The following is a 17,104-nucleotide window of genomic DNA, read 5'->3' on the forward strand; positions in this document are numbered from 1 at the left end:
GGAATGTGGGCAAGATAAATCATTGGTTTTCTGCCATCTGCATTAATTTCTAGTTATAATTCTGTGCTCAGTAACACAATTTTGCCTGAACAGATTCTCTTCAGTCCAAGTTGATACATTAATTTGTTCCTGGGCTCCTTTTGGGAGGAAGGGCGGGATATATATTTAATAAAGAATAATTAAGGCACAATATTTGTTAGGCTGCTGGTTGTAGGTGTCTGTAGTTTGATAATAAGGGGACCTGATGGCAAGCTAATGGAGGAAATATTATCAGAATGGACCCTGAGTCAGAGAAGGGTAGGCTTGATAGTATAATCCAGGTGGGAAGAAGGTAGTCCAGAGGCTGGAGAGTGCAAGCCTGAAAGATTGCCTTCCAAAGTTCTCTTTCAGACCCTGTTTGGGAGCCAGAGGGTCTGTCATATAGCAAGAAAGGGACAGATTTCCCCAAGGCCTCTGCTGAACTCTTTACTTTTTGATGTTTCCTCTCTAGTGACCAACCCCTGTGACAGAAAGAAATGTGAATGGCTTTGCCTCCTGAGCCCCAGTGGCCCTGTGTGCACCTGCCCCAATGGCAGGAGACTGGACAACGGCACATGTGTCCTCGCCCCCTCACCTACCATCTCACCTGTTGGTATGTGTTCCTCACCTGATACATACATAAAATGAAGTCCTTTCTGCCTTCCTCACATACGCTCTTCTGCCCTTTGTTCAACTTCTGTTGTTTTTAACCCTTGGCCCTAGAAGTGAAATACACAATTTGTTCTTTTGAGTTGATTGTCCCCAATTCCCAGTGTGAACTTGTGAGTCACCCCCAGTGTGTATCCAATGTAGCCTGGCCATGTTATCTTGCTGCCTCTGGATTTGTATCTCAGTGGTAAAGCACATGGAATATCAATTTTTTTAAAAAAGACTCGGTGTTGTGAATGTTCTTTCCCCTTGAAACCCTAGAAAACTGCTGCCAGTCAGAGTAGACAGTACTGGTTTAGATGGACAAATAGTCTGACCTGGTATTAAGTCAGCTTCTCTGAAGATCACTCTTTATACAGCCACGGAGCAACACTGATACCTGGAACTTACTGTGTTGGGTTTTGTCTAGGTAGCTGATGTTTGAGCTTCTTCAGGAGAAGAAACAAAAGAAAGGCTAATAGTTGCATGGAAATCTGGCTCTATTCCCCAGGCAGCAGTGAGTCTCTTCCCTGCTGCTGTTATCACTCATATCCTTTTGTCTACTTTGGGGAATAATTGATAAGTTAATAAGCTGCCTGCTTGGGAACTCACTCCATGCAGCTTACACTCTGAAAATCCTATAGAATACTCCCATGAAAATGGAATAAAAATCTTTTGATACATGAGCAAAACTTTTTAAAAAAGGGATTACATCCTACAGTCACCAATCACTTAAAAAAAACCTTTGTTCTTGCCTAGGGGAAGGAGGCTCAGACTCAAGAACTGCTTGGGCAGTGCATCCCAAAGGATGGAGGCAACTACTGAAAAGGCTCTGTGATGCTTGTGGACACACACACATCCACATACCTTAGAGCAGGGCCTCTTCTGCAGTTCTGCTCAAAAGGCCCAAAGGCTCCTATTTTGCAGAGTTTACTATAGAAACATAGAAAGCTGCCTTACACCAGGTTATATTAGCCTATTATTGTTTGTTCTGCCTGGTGGTGGCTCTCCAGAGTCTGAGAGAGAGAGAGATCTTTCATTCTAGTATCTAATCCTTCAAGCAGGAGATGCCAGGAACTGACCCTGGGACCTTCTGCAAGCAAAGCATGTCCCCTGCCACTGAGCTACTGTCCCTTCCCCAAACCAGTTGTCATCTCCCACACACACACAATATGTGAGAGATAAGTTGCAGTGAACTCCATCAGGTTTGTGCTTACATGAAGTGATTCATATCTAGCTAGACGTTGGCTTGCATCACCTAGACATATATGCAGGAGTTATTACTCAAGGGCTTGTGCAGTAGCCAAGGAATACTGTGTACAATGCATATGTGCCCTGGGGCTATACAGTTTGAGGCTGAAACAAACTCCCATCATATAAACACCCTGGTTTTTTGTTTGTTTGTTTGACTTTTCATGGAGTTACTAGCTGTATAACAAGTAATACCTCATTCCAAATCTCTTGTCTAATGTGGGGGTGGGATGGGGGGGTAGGCAAATTTATCCAGACCTAGGTCCCATATCCAGTGCCGTAGAATTGCATAATGCAGAACTCCAGAGCAACCCCCATATTTTCCACGAGTTCCGAACCCACCTTTTTCCATAAAGCCTTTGGCTCAAACCAGTAGTTCTCCTGCCCTGCTTACTGCAACTAAGCCTGTGACAAAGCATAAGCATGTGCAACTCGAACAACTCCACATTCCTTCCCATTTCCATATCCTTCCTCTGTTGCTTCCTGTGTTGAATTTTAGATGGTAAGCTCCTTGGGGCAGGGACCTGTTCTCTCGTACTCTGTAAAGTACCATGCACACTGATGACACTCTGTAAATGACTATAGACCTTCATCCTTATTTATATGAAGGTCTTACTCCTGTGTGTGCTCTTTTGTTTTGTAGTTCCAGCCATCGACACCTGTGATCTGGTTTGCCTCAATGGTGGCAGCTGCTTCCTAAATGCCCGCAAGCAGCCCAAGTGCCGGTGCCAGCCACGCTATATCGGGGACAAGTGTCAGAATGACCAGTGCTCTGACTACTGCCAGAATGGGGGCACCTGTGCTGCTTCCCTATCTGGTGAGTGGTGTGGTGATGGTAGTGGGAGCGAGTCTGACCTAGGTAGGATGTGGAGACAAGGGAAAGGGCATGACAACCAGGGAGATCTGTTGCTTCAGAAACTGAAGATAATATTCAGCATATGATCCTAAGGATAGACTTCTGCAATGTTACAGCAATCTGTTAGTTGTTCAAGGCTTTTCAACTCAGACCCCCAAATGTTTGTGGCCAAAAAACCCTGATCTCTGTGCTTCGAACTGACATTGGGCTGAGCACTTTTTCCTGTGGCAGTAAAATGGGGCGGGGGGGGGGGGGACTCCGGCATGCCGGCCAAATTAGGCTCACGTGAGGCCATTTTTCTCCAGCCGCATTCACCTACACCACACCTAATATCAGATGTGGGGCAGGTAAAGCCGCCAGGGTTCCTTCTGGGAGGAAGGGTGGGATATAAATTTAATCAATAAATAAAATAATAACAAACTTTCCATGGTACATTCAGGAGCCTCAGGATGTGCTACCAATTGTTCCTCTGCACAGGTGAAGCTTGGGTTCGGTGCCTTTTAAATTTGGTGTCCAGTTGCAAGCCCTGCTGGGACTAGTTCTGTGCTCAGGAATTCCTGAGTGGAGCCAATCCCAAATTTAAATTCAGCACTGACTGCAAGGCCTGCTTTTGGCAGGATTCTTTGCAGCCTTGGCTTAAATGAAAGCCAGAACCACAAAGGAAGAAAGGAAAATTCATGAACACACTTAGAGTATACTCCTGATTCTTCTTTTGGAGTTAAATTATCTGATGTGATGTGATGTCAGGTGGCCCATGGAGGGTAGGCCAGTTCCAGATTCGGTTCCCCAACCCTGCAGTAAAAGATTGATCCCAGGGTATAAAAATCAAATACCTGCCACCCAAAGACTCTTTGTGGATTTGTTTTATTTATAATTTATTTATTCAGTAAAATTGAACAATAAAATTGAGACAAGGAAAAACCAAATAGAGAATTAAGTCACAAATAAAACCTGCAGGAGCAATAGAAGTTTAAAAGCTCAGTACACCTCACCCCTCCTCAAAAGCCGGGACAAAGAGGTGCATCCTTTTCTGCCAATGAAAAAAGACCCATGTAGTCAAATCTGTACCTATTTGCCATGTTTCCATTTTGAAATAAATGGAATCTCTGACCAGGGAAATCACTGGATAGCCAATTCCCAATAGGTGTCACGTACATTCCGCTGGATGTTAGGCTTCCTCAAAGATTGCATGGTAGGGAACCTGTGGCCTTCCAGGTGTTGTTGGACTACATCTGCCATCATCCCTGCCCATCGGCCATGCTGGCTTGGGGCTGATGGGAGTTGGAGTCCAGCAACATCTGTACAGCCAGTTTCCCCGTCTCTGCGTTATGCTCTCTTTGCAGTGCCTTTCGTTGGCCTCAGAGGCCACACTGATCCAGCCCTGCTAATGATACCTGCTTTCTCCCCCCGCCCCCAGGAATGCCCACTTGTCGCTGCCCCACTGGCTTCACTGGCTCTCGGTGCAATAAGCAGCTGTGCACAGACTACTGCTTCAACAACGGCAGCTGCACTGTCAACCAGGGTAACCAGCCCAATTGCCGCTGCCTGGCCGATTTCATCGGTGACAAGTGCCAATACCGTAAGTATCTGCCAGCTCTCAAGGCCACCTAAGGATTTCCAGGTGCGACATTCCACTTGTGTGACAGACAGACACAGACTCAGACACACACAAACTCTGGCCAAAGGAGGGGGTTTCAGGAAGATCAGCCAGTTCACCAAGGAAGCCTCTTCATAAGAATAGGCCACAGCAAGTCTAGTGATTATTCTTGGCCCCCTTAAGGCTGAGCTGAAACTTCTGCTAAGGCAACATTCAACTCAAACTTGGGAGCCTTGGGGAGGGGGGGGATTTTTCAAAATGTCCGTCCAACCTGACTTGCCTTCTTAGCCATTGCCACCACCTGTTTCATTGTCTTGGCAGCAGCAGCACTCCCCACAGTCCTAGCAAGCGGCAGCCATCTTTTCCTCCCATGCCCAAAGCGTGGGTAGGAAGCATTGCAGCCTTTCATGGATTGGCTACAGATGATGCTATGTGATGATGCCTTAGTCTATGGGAAAGCTGGAGGGCAAAAAATGGTGGCCGCCAAGACTGTGACGAGGGAGACCTGTTGTTGCCAGCAGTAAGTTCAGCCACCACCCCACAGAAATTGCTGAAATGACTCACACCCATGCAAAATATTGAGTGGGTCTGACTGTTTCCAAATCTCTCAGAGGCCTACTGGGACAATTGGCTTAGGTAGGCTTTGTTGGTGGGCTCTTGTTGGGTCCATATCAGGTGTTTAGGAGGAGTCTTAGTAAGGAGAGGCATGGGTGAATTACCATAGAAAATGAGGGCAAGGCTATCTACGCCTTGTTCCTTGCTGCTACTCCTCTCATGGATTGGTTCCTCGTTGCTCATCTGCTGTGCCCACTGGCCTATGTGTGTGTTGCTGTTTAACGCCAGATCGGTACACAATAAGACCACACTTACCCATGATTTGATCATGGATGAAGGTGCCGATTTGGTGTGTATTACCGAGACCTGGGTGGGTGAGCTGGGAGTAGTTGATCTGACCCAGCTTTGCCCACCTGGATGCTTGGTGCAACACCAGCACAGGCTGCAGGGACAGGGGGGAGGAGTTGCTGTGGTCTACAGAACTTCCATCTCTATCACCAGGAAACCACTCTGTCTTGGAGCTGGCTGTGAGGGCCTGCACCTGGTGTTGAGCCAAGGAGACAGTAAACTAGGATTGCTGCTGGTGTACTGTCCACCCTGCTGCCTGGCAGCTTCTCTGACTAAGCTGGCGGAGACCATCTTGGCTGTGGTATTGGAGGAGCTCAGAACAATAGTCCTGGTGATTTCAGTGTCCACACTGAGGCTGCCTCTAGTGTCCTGGCTCGGGATTTCTGGGCCTCCATGACGACCATGGGGCTGTCTCAAGTTGTCACCGGCCCTACGCATAGGGCAGGGCACACCCTCGACTTGATTTTTGCTCCAGATGGAGGAAGGGGTGGTCTGGAGATAGGGATGTGGATGTCAACCCATTGTCATGGTTAGACCACTTCCTAGTGAAGTTTAGACTTATGGCTCTGATCCTTCCCTGCAGGGGTGATGGACAGATTAAGATAGTCCGCCCCCGGAGACTAATGGAATCTACAGGATTCCTGAATGCCCTGGGGAGTTCCCAGTAGATAGAGCAGGTGACCCTGTTGAAGCCCTTGTCATGCTGTGGAACAGTGAGGCATGTTGGGCTCTTGACATGGTTGTGCCTGAGCGCCCTCTCTGGCATTGTGGAGCCCGGTTTGCACCTTGGTACACCAGTGAGTTAAGGGCAGTGAAACAGGCTGGACAATGGCTAGAGTGCAAGTGGCGAAAGACGTGCTGTGAGGCTGATCGGGCACAAGTAAAACATCATAGTTGTGCCTACTGTGTGGCAGTGAGGGCGGCAAAGAAGCCCCACTTCTCTGCCTCCATCACATCCTCAAGTAGCTGTCCAGTGGAGCTTTTCCGTATTGTCAGGGGTCTGTTGACATGAACTCCAGGAAATGGAGTTTTAGACCCTTCAGAGGCCCACTGTGAATTGTTTGCAAGGCACTTGGAGGGCAAAGTTGCTCGCCTCCGTAGCAGTCTTGATGCCCCATCCACATCTACTGTAGTCCCCAATGAGGTGTCCAGTGCAACGTCTGTTGCAACTTCTTGGGAACGGTTTCAGTTGATGCGGCCTGATAACGTAGATAAGGTGCTTGCGATGATGCAGCCAGCAATGTGTCCTCTCGATCCTTGCCCTTCTTGGCTTATTAAAGCTTGCTGAGGGGGTTTGACCGAGTGGATCTAGGGTATGGTCAATGCATCATTACGGGAGGGAGTGGTTCCAGCTGCCCTGAAAGAGGCAGTGATCCAACCACTCCTGAAAAAGCCCACCCTGAACCCATTGGTCTGCAACAATTACCAACCGGTCACAAATACCCCCTTTTAAGGGAAGGTGATTGAGAGGGTTGTGGCGCAGCAATTGCAAGTACTCTTGGATGAAACAGATTATCTTGACCCATTCCAGTCAGGGTTCAGGCCTGGTTATGGGATTGAATCGGCCTTGGTCACCCTGATGGATGACCTTTATCGGGAGAAGGACAGGGGGAGTGCGACCCTGTTACAGTAGGGCCCTGCTTTAAGGCGTTCCACTGATGCGGCGGCTTTCGTTTTCCATTTTAAAGGGTTTTGCGCCATTTTCGCCTCATTTTCATGCGATGCAGCCCATTAAAGTCAATGGGGTTCCGCTTTATGGCGTTTTCTGCTTTATGGCGGGGGTCCGGAATGGAACCCACTGTATAAGCAGGGCCCTACTGTACTCTTACTTGATCTCTTACCGGCTTTTGATGCCATTGATCCATGGTATCCTTCTGGATCGACTTGGTGAGATAGGTATTGGAGGCAGTGTTTTACAGTGGTTCCGATCCTATTTCCAAGGTCATTTTCAGAGAATAGCATTGGGTGATTGTCTTTCGCCCCCCTGGCAGTTGTGCTGTGGGGTGCCACAGGGTACCATCTTGTCCTCCATGCTGTTAAACATCTATATGAAGCCCTAGGGAGCAGTCATCAGGAGCTTTGGGGTGAGGTGTCAGCAGTACGCTGATGACACCCAGCTCTATTTCTCTGTAGCATCTGAGGATGAGGGCCAATAAACTGTCTGAATCCTAGCAAGAGGGAGGCTCTGTGGGTTGGTGGTTCCCTAGTTCAGATAATTGGTCAGTTACCTGCTTTGAATGGGGTCGTACTCCCTCTGAAAGAGCAGGTATGTAGTCTGGGGGTGCTCCTGGGTTCATCTTTGTCGCTAGAGGCCCAGGTGACCTCTGTGGCTAGGAGTGCCTTTTATCAGCTTTGGCTCGTAAGACAACTGCAGCCATTTCTGGATGGATAGCCTGACCACTGTTGTCCACGCGCTGGTAACCTCCAGGCTGGATTACTGTAACGCTCTCTATGTGGGGCTGCCCTTGAGGTTGGTCTGGAAGCTGCAGCTGGTGCAAAATGCGGTGGTGAGACTGCTCAATGGGGCAGGGTATCGCCAACATGTCACCCTGCTGCTGAAAGAATTGCACTGGCTACCTATTAGCTACTGGGCTAAGTTGAAGGTTCTAGTTTTGGTGTACAAAGCCTTATACAGTTTGGGACCAGGATACCAGAAAGACAGTCTTATCCCTTATGTACCCAGTCGATCACTGCACTTTGCGGGTGAGGATCTCTTGCAGATACCATCTTATCAGGAGGTCTGTTATGCACAACATAGGAAGCGGACCTTTAGCGTGGCGGCCCATACCCTGTGGAAATCCCTACCCTTAAATATTAGACAGGTGCCATCTCTGTTATCTTTTGGCACCTACTGAAGACCTTCCTCTTTCAACAAGCCTTTTAAGTTGAGACCTTATTCCAGTCTGTGTCTGTGTTGGAATTGCTTTTTAGTATGTTTTTAAAGCTTTTTTTTTAAACAATTATGTTTTTAACCTTTCTTTTTTAAAGATGTCTTCAAAGCTTTTAAAAAAATGTTTTTAAAGATGTTTTGTTTTAATGTATTTTAAAGTCTGTTTTTATGATATTTTAATGTGCTTTTGTTTGCTGCTCTGGGCTCCTGCTCGGAATAAGGGCGGGATATAAATCAAATAATAAATAAATACACCTGCAAATGAGATGGTGATGTTGGTGGAGGTGATTTTGGCTAACCCATATAAATGCTTCCAGGTCAGGCTTGTTCAGTCTCAGAAACTTACAGAGGAATCCTAACTATGTCTGCTTAGAAGTCAGTCCTATTAAATTCAATGTGGCGTACTCCCAGGTAAATAAGATTAGTTTTTGGGACTCCTTCTCCTGCCCACACACTTCCTGCTGCTTTTTTGGCCTAGCCCTTGCTTCATCTCTGGCTCGCATCTTGATTGGAGCTGGCTGTTACAATGCCAGTGTTCTGCAGGGTGAGAATACATGCAATCTTGGCCATGAGTCAATCAGATTTTTTAGTTTCCTCCAATATAAATCACAAAAACAAGCAACACAATCAAGGAGTAAAATTAAAACCTATTTTCAGAACTACAAATTATAGTAAAGTTCCCCAAATCATTTAGATTAAAAAAATCTCCTTGGTTGTCAACGCTGTTTTGGGTCAAAAAAGTGTGAAGCAATCCTGTAAAACTTGTTTACATCGGCCAGTGACCATCTAATTTTGAAATCATATGATTAACCTTCTAAAATAAATTCTGAAATGAATATTTTCCTGGCAGACGAAGCCCACATAGCCTCACATTGGGTTATCATCAGTCTCCTCCAGCCCAGGCAGGAAATCTCTCTTGTTAATTTGCATGCTCCTCCTCCTATCCCCCTTGGCGTCTCCTCAGTTTGGTTTTCCCCTCAGGCGTTTTTTCTCCCTCTTACCTCTTCTTTTTATCTCTACTTTGTCCTTATTCTCCTGGTTTTTCACTGTTCCTTCAGCGTCTTCCTCCCTTTGTTCTTTCAATCTCTCTCTCCCTCCCCCCCCATCTATGCTTATGGGTCCGGCGGGCCGTGTCTCCCAAGAGGAGCCAACGGACCCGAGGCAAAGCAGCAAAGGCTACGGCCAAATCAGCAAATTCCTCTACGAGGCTAGCTGACTGCCCATTCAGGGCTGCTGCCGCGGCACTGCATCAGGCACAGGAGACTATCCCGGCTCTTCTACAAACCAGGGAGACGCTCCCTGAGCCGGGAGGGAGAGGAAATGCCTCCGTGCGAGCTGTTCCCCCCCCCCCCGCCTTCAAACCTCAGTGACCATTCTTTCTCTGAGGTGGAAGGCATTACCATGGATGTCCACCAGCCCCCCCCCCTTGTGGACCACGTGAGTCAAACACAGGATGAGCTACCTGCAGAATCACGTCCAGAGGAGGTATCACAAAGTATACACTTCAGACCCCCTTTGTCTCCAGGCTTTGTGGAGGCCATTAAAGAGGCACTTGGTAAAAGGGCTGGTTCACGAAGGCATAAGTCAAAAAAGCATAGACACCGTTTGCCTTCTCCGTCTTCTTCAAGTTCATCCTCCTCCTCACCCCCTCCTCACCGCAGGAAGACATCAAAAAAGTCCCATAAGAAGAAGGCCAACAAAGCTAAAAGCAAGGCCTCGCCCCAGCCTAGGTTTCCTGGCGGGGGGGCACCTCAAGTATTCACCTTGCCAGGTGGGGGGGGGGGTCCTGCCCATGTCTCCAGTGGGTGACCAGCCAGTCAGTAGTCCACATTGGGATCTTACAGACCCAGTGGTTCCCCCTCTGGATATTTCTGTGCTCTCTGAACCCACGCCGAATGTGGTGCTTGAGGGGGAAGATGGGCAGTGGAGTTCGATGTCAGACCAGGAGGGGGAGCCCACGCCTACCCCTGAGCCATGCCCATTCAAAGTGCAAGATTTCCCCCCTCTGTTTCAGAAGGTTGTTTCTACAATTGGACTCAAACATTCTGATCACCCTTCTCAGGAACCACCCCTTAAAGGGGCGGCAGTTCTCCCTCCCTTGGAGGTCACATCCAAGTCCATTCCACTACCAGACTCATTCAGAAGGCTGGCCATAGCTGAATGGGATGCCCCTTTAACTAGCAAAAAGGCTACAGCCTATGCCCGTACTTATAGATTAGAACCTGGAATGGAATAATTTATTCATCTTCCATCTGTGGATCAGCCAGGCATTAATCTTACTACTGGCACTTACTTCTCTAAATCTACAGATGCGGTCCTTAAACAACCAGGGAAAGGAAGGCGGAACTGGCCCTCAAATGTAATTATGACTCAGCCAACTTGATTTACAGGTGTGTGCCCCTGTCTCCCTGGTGGCTAGGACTTCACTTCTGTGGCTTTCTCAGGGCATGGCTGATCCAGATATGGATGCTGACAAATTATTCACCTTACTGTCAAAGTTGATGGCCCAGGAATTTATGACGGATGCCTCCCTGGATGCTTTGATCTTCATGGCTAGGAATATGACCACCAATGTGGTTGCTCGGAGGGCCCTGTGACTCACTTATTGGAGTGTGGACAGTACTTCTGGGAATAATCTGGCCACAGCTCCCTTCAAAGGACTTAACCTGTTTGGGGAGGAAAACGTGAATAAAATTTAGCGGAGACTAAAAATAAAAGGAAGGCAATGCCTTCGGCCCCCAAGAAAGAGGATAAACGTTTTAACATGAAACCTTCTTATTCCTTTCGTCTGCAAAGAGGGGGGTTTCGTTACAAGGACTTTCGTTGACAAAGGCCAGCATGGAACAGATCTCGTTTCTCCAGAAGTCCAGCATTCCCCATTCCAAGCCGGGACCCAGCCAACCCTGGCAGGGGAATAGGCTCTGATGCCAGCACCGAGAAGGTCAGCAGCAGGCTGCAGGACTTCGCCCAAGTCTGGCAGTAGACGACCTCAGATGCATGGGTAACACAAACAGTGTCTTGGGCTGAAACTACAACTTTCCTCTCTCTCTTCTCATCACTTCTATCCCACCCCGGTCTCCAGCGATCAGACCAAGGCTCACAACATGACTCAACAAATAGAACATCTCCTATCAGCAGAAGCAATAGAGCCGGTTCCAGGGGGAGAGGAGGGGAGGAGACTTTACTCACATCTATTTCTGGTCCCCAAGAAAGGGGGCAGGGCCAGGGCAGTTTTGAATCTTCGATCTGTCAATCAGTATGTTCGGTACAGGAGGTTTCAGATGGAAACCTTAAAATCCATCCTGGAGACATTGCACTTATGAGACTTCATGGCTTCCATAGACCTCAAGGAGGCATATTCACATGTCCCGATTTTTCCAGGCCATCGCAAATTTCTCCGGTTTGCTTATGCACAGAGACATTACCAATACAAGGCCATGCTTTTTGGGCTTGCTTCAGCACCTCGTGTGTTCACCAAGCTCATGATAGCATTGGCGGCACACCTCAGGCAACGAAAGATACACATTTACCCATATTTAGACGACCTCTTGATCAGGTCCCTGTCTCTACTTCAGGCACAAAGTGATATTCAGCAAACCCTGCTCTGAGCAATCACGGATTCCTCATCAATGTTGACAAGTGCCACCTAGTTCCTTCCCTCCATCTGGTTCACCTGGGAGCCTTGATAGACACCTCCACAGGGATTATCACACCAGCACCAGACAGAATTGCCAAGTTCCAAGCCACAGTCCAGACTGTCATACTACGCAGAGAGGCAGACCTGGGGTACCTAGCACATCTACTGGGCCTCCTGATATCTTGTATAGACTTAATTCCATAGGCCAGAGCTCATACCAGACAGCTACAGTGGCTCCTGCTTCCCCACCAGGAGGCAATTGCGGCCAAACTTCGCAAATGGATTTGGCTGCGTGCAGCTCTCAGACAAGCTCTTCAGTGGTGGTTGTCCCTCTGACACCTCCTGAAAGGAGTTCCACTCATTCTTCTCCATCGAATTCAGGTCACGACAGATGCCAGTCTTCAGGGCTGGGGTGCCCACTGCCTACACCTTACGGCCCAAGGGACCTGGGGCGCGGGGGAGAGAGTGCAGCATAAATTGATTGGTGCTCAGGACAGTGGCTCTTGCCCTCAAACAGTTCAGGCACATACTTCTTCACAAACATGTATTAGTCTTCACCGACAACGTTTCAACCAAGTATCATTTGAACAAACGATCCGGATCTCGCTCTCTCCAGCTGGAAGCGCAGGGCATCATGGCATGGGCGGAACGCAACTTGGCCTCTCTAACAGCACAACACATCAAGGGTGAGGGGAACATGATGGCAGACTTTCTCAGCAGATGTCAGATTCACCCGGGAGAATGGACTCTCAGCAACAGAGCATTCCAACTGATTCAGGTCCGTCTCGGGTATCCAGTCCTCAATCTCTTTGCATCCCATCTCAATCACAAGTCCCCCTGCTTTTACTCATGGTACCAGACTCCAGACGCAGAAGGGACGGACGCGCTCAACACTCTGTGGCCTCCGGGTCTACTCTTCGCCTTCCCTCCGACTCCTCTCGTTGCAAGAGTACTTCAAAAGGTCAGGCTAGAACAGTCAGAGATTATTCTCGTGGCTCCTCAGTGGCCCAGGAGGGAGTGGTTCTCCAAACTCCTTCATCTAACACTGTCTCCACCACTACCACTACCACTCTCCACCGATCTTCTCACACAGGGTCCCATCAACCATCCAGATCCCGGGTGGCTCAACCTAGCCGCATGGAGATTGAGCGGCAGCATCTCTGCAAGGTGGGACTACTGCCAGCAATCATAGATACTATGTTAGCATCTAGATGAGCTTCCACTACCAGGATTTATGAAGCAACGTGGAAAGCCTTTCTCAGGTGGTCCAAAAGGATAAAGGTGGACTTTACCAAGCCAGAGATCCCAGACATTTTACATTTTTTACAGGACGGTTTAGAACAAGGGCTTAAGCCCAATACCTTGAAACATCAAGTAACGGCTCTGTCGTCCATTTGTTCCAGGCCAGGACAGGTGGCACTCTCAGGCCACCCACATGTTAAACGTTTTCTCTGAGGGGCAACTCTACTTTCTCCGCCCACCATTCACAGGTTTCCTTCATGGAACCTCCATAAGGTGCTAAATGCTCTCACTAAACCCCCTTTTGAACCCCTGGCCTCTGTGTCCCTATGATTACTGTCATTCAAAATAGCTTTTTTGGTGGCTATTCTGCCAGGAGAGTGACAGAACTCAGCGCGCTCTCCATCCAGGGCGATCTCTGCATTTTTCATCCAGACAAAGTTGTACTCAGGACTGATCCTTCGTATATCCCTAAAGTCAATTTGACCTTCCATAGGTCTGAGGAACTGGTCCTCCCTTCCTTTTGTCCTAACCCATCATATCCATCTGAAAAGTTGTGGCACAACTTGGAAGTGCGGCTAGCACTTGAAATTCACATTACACGCACCAAGACATTTAGGTTGACCTCTAGTCTGTTTGTTTCCTTCCATGCCTCCGCCATGGGGAAAAAGTCGGCCACCATTGCCAAGTGGATCAGGGCTTGTATTTCATTAGCTTACAAATCTCAAAAACTTAGGCCTCCTAGTCATATTTCAGCTCATTCCACTAGGGCAGCCGCAGCTTCTGCAGCTCTAGCCACTAATGCCAGCATTGCAGAGATCTGCAGAGCAGCAACCTGGGCAGTGCCATCTACCTTCACCAGACATTATAAAGTCAACACTTATGCTTCCGCTGAAGCAGCCTTTGGACGGCGTGTCCTGCAATCAGTCCTATCTGTATAGTGAGCGAGCTTGCACCTTCCCACCCGACAACTGACTTAGGCACTGGTAGGTCCCAATGTGAAGCTATGTGGGCGAGTCTGCCGGGAAAATGGAACGTTGGTCACTTACCGTGAAGGGTCTTTTTCTGGCAGGCGAAGCCCACATAGCCACACCTCACCCTGCACTCATCCTCTCACTCTGTCAACGCTCAGGTCCTTCCTATTACATGTTACACTGTTCTGTTTTTCCTGTGTGAAGGTTTTTTCTAAGGTTTTACTACTCAGGTCCATGGGCTCTTAGGGCTGGGCCAGCAGGGAAACTGAGGAGATGCCGAGGGGGATAGGGAGGAGGAGCATGCAAATTAACAAGAGAGATTTCCTGCCTGGGCTGGAGGAGACTGATGATAACCCAATGTGAGGCTATGTGGGCTTCGTCTGCCAGGAAAAGACCCTTCACGGTAAGTGACCAACGTTCCAGTCTATTCCTAGGTGAATTTTGTAAAGGGCAGTAAAGATGTAGTGCACAATGCCTTCAGTATGGACTGATCTGCATATCTAAAGCCAATAACTTGTTGGTCTAAAGAGTTTACTGGTCAGATATTCTGTGGCATTGTTTGAAATCTTAGCTGAGTAAAATTCATGTCTGTTGGGGGGGGGGGAAGCTGTTAATTTCTGCAGGTAAACAGCCCTTTTAGTGTCTGATTTAATTGTAATGTACCAAATTGAAGGTTTAGAATTCTTCATATATTCAAAGTCCCTTTTGGTATCTTCAGCAAAAATTACAATACAGGAGGAATCGCTGTGTTTTCATTTCCATCCATCATGAGGGCCAGTTCACATAACTCATCAGTAAGATAACTGTCAAGCATTTGAACATTTTATTTTTTTAAAAATGCAACCTTTAACTAAATGTGAAATAGACAATGTAATGGAGGTTGAAAGGGATTCCAATGAGAAGTTTAGGAAAATAGGGGTAAGGTAGAGTCTCTGCGAAGGACTTGGTTTAGAAATGCATCCTTCATGCTATCCTGCAAAATTCTTACCTTTCAGGTCAGTGCTCCAACTACTGTGAGAATGGTGTGTGCCAGTTGACTTCTTCTGGAACTCGCCAGTGCCGCTGCCCACCACATTACTATGGTGACCGCTGCCAGCATAAGAAGTGCGACCGCTGTCTCAAGGGCAACTGCTCCATCAACAATCAGACTGGCAGCGTCACCTGCACGTAGGTGCCCAGAGTTGGTGGCTGGGGAGGGAAGAGGGCTGAGCTGGTGTTGAGTAGGGATGGGATCTGTTGACTGGTGCCAGTTCGAAAGCATTCTTTCAATCTAGTAGGCTGGCATCGATTCGAGCTCGTTCAGTATCCGCTAGTCACTGCTTTTACCAATCAATGTTTCTTCGCTCAAAAAGAATTATTAATATCAATATTTTTAAAGGAAATATCAATACATTCATTCCTACAATTGATGTTTTAGAGGTGGATTTTTAAAAAAAACAAAAGTCTATTTTCAAAAATAGCCACAGAAATTCTCACTACATTAAAATCTGATCCTCAACTATTGAGAATAAGCAAATTAATGGTAAATTCGGTACCAAATCCAAATTGGGCAGAGTTCTAGCAGATCCCTAGTGCTGGTCTCCTGTACATAAAGGCATTGGAGAAGGACAATGCAACGCAGTTGGCCACTGTAGACGCCAAGTGGCTGTTAGGAGGGACTAGGATAGCGTTGCTGGGGAAACAGGGCTGCTAATGTTGCTGGACACACTCGTGTTGCTTTTCTGTACATACACAGAGTTCTTAAGCCCTTTCCAGGGGAATAGCATGGGAGTCCTTGTTCTATCCACAGTGTCTCTAGGTGTTAAGTTGTGTGGGGAGATCTGTTGCTGGCATGTGAGGGATTAGGACAGAATCCCATCAGCAGAACTAAACAAAAAAAGGGTGGGGATGGTGGAAAGAAGGTATGTTGGGGGACACAGTGAGATGGTGCTGGAGAGGAGGCTGGATCAGTAAGGCTAAAATGGGGCTATCACTCCAGGCAGGCACCTATTGGGAACAGATGGGCTAGTGAGGCTGGACTGGTTGTGGGGTAGAGGAGAACTTCTGCCACACTGACCTACATCTCCATTCTATACTTGGCAGCTGTCCTGATGGCAGGATAGCCCCCAGTTGCTTGACTTGCAACAACTACTGCTTGAATGGGGGCACATGCACCATGAATGCTGAAACCGTGATGCCGGAGTGCCAGTAAGTTGGGAGACAAAGTGGGAGTGGGAGGGGTGGTAATACCTGCTTACTTGCAATGAGGTAAAACTTCACCTGGCAGTGAGGATTTCTATGATGTGCTGTCTTACCCACAAATTCCAGGCTCACCTTCATCCTAAGATTGACGTGCTCACAAATAACTGATCTCCTTGAATTGCATAGTTTTCCTGCTCATGGGACTTCCCTGCCACTGCCCTGTCTTGGGGGAAGGGCTGTTACTCAGTGGTAGAGCATCTGCTTTGCATGCAGGAAGTCCCATGCCCAATCCCCAGCATCTTCTGGTAGAGACCTGTGTCTGACATCCTGAGGAGCTGCTACCACTCAGTGCAGGCAATACTGAGTTAGATGGACCAATGGCCTGACTCAGTATGAGGCAGCTTCCTGTGTACCCTCTCCTGCCATCTCAGGGCTCTGTCAGCCTCCTTCTGACAGGGGCTCTGCATGAGAGAGATGCTGCAGCAGCTCCTGCCTGTTGGATTATGGCAGAATCCGCACACCCTTCCTGCAACCGTTTGCTGAAGTCAAACACATAACTGGCTTCCCTGTCATTCATCAGTTCCATTCTGCTACCGTGGTGTCCTGCTCAGCATAATCCCTTCCTTTCTCCCCCCCTCCACTGTTAAGCATATTCCCTGTCTAGCAAGACATTTCCCTGGGCTTTTCTCATAACCACAAATACCCATGTAATACGCTCACATTCTTGCTTTTCACTCTGCAGATGCACACTGGAAATGACAGGAGAGCACTGTGAGAAATCCGTGGCCAGTGAGCAGCAGACCAACCGTACGTAGAGTGGGAGATCAAGGGCAGCTACTGTAGGGATTGTGTGTGTGAAGTGCATGTGTGGGTTTCAGGTGGGCTTGGGATGCATCTGGAGAGATCAGGG

At 48.0% G+C, this 17,104-nt stretch overlaps 1 protein-coding gene across 7 annotated transcripts in view; it reads left to right on the top strand.

Moving 5' to 3' along the window:
• LRP1 (LDL receptor related protein 1) overlaps nucleotides 1-17,104 on the top strand; it is a 448,332-nt gene that overhangs the window by 423,149 nt on the left and 8,079 nt on the right. For all 7 annotated transcript variants that reach the window (XM_061614615.1, XM_061614609.1, XM_061614610.1 and 4 more), the window contains 6 exons: nucleotides 491-631; nucleotides 2,561-2,734; nucleotides 4,191-4,352; nucleotides 15,009-15,180; nucleotides 16,096-16,200; nucleotides 16,937-17,001. In XM_061614615.1, the coding sequence (XP_061470599.1) occupies nucleotides 491-631; nucleotides 2,561-2,734; nucleotides 4,191-4,352; nucleotides 15,009-15,180; nucleotides 16,096-16,200; nucleotides 16,937-17,001 (819 nt within the window). The remainder of the gene's footprint in view (nucleotides 1-490; nucleotides 632-2,560; nucleotides 2,735-4,190; nucleotides 4,353-15,008; nucleotides 15,181-16,095; nucleotides 16,201-16,936; nucleotides 17,002-17,104) is intronic.

Source organism: Rhineura floridana, chromosome 3 (assembly GCF_030035675.1).
Source record: "Rhineura floridana isolate rRhiFlo1 chromosome 3, rRhiFlo1.hap2, whole genome shotgun sequence".
NCBI classification, from domain to species: Eukaryota; Metazoa; Chordata; class Lepidosauria; order Squamata; family Rhineuridae; genus Rhineura; species Rhineura floridana.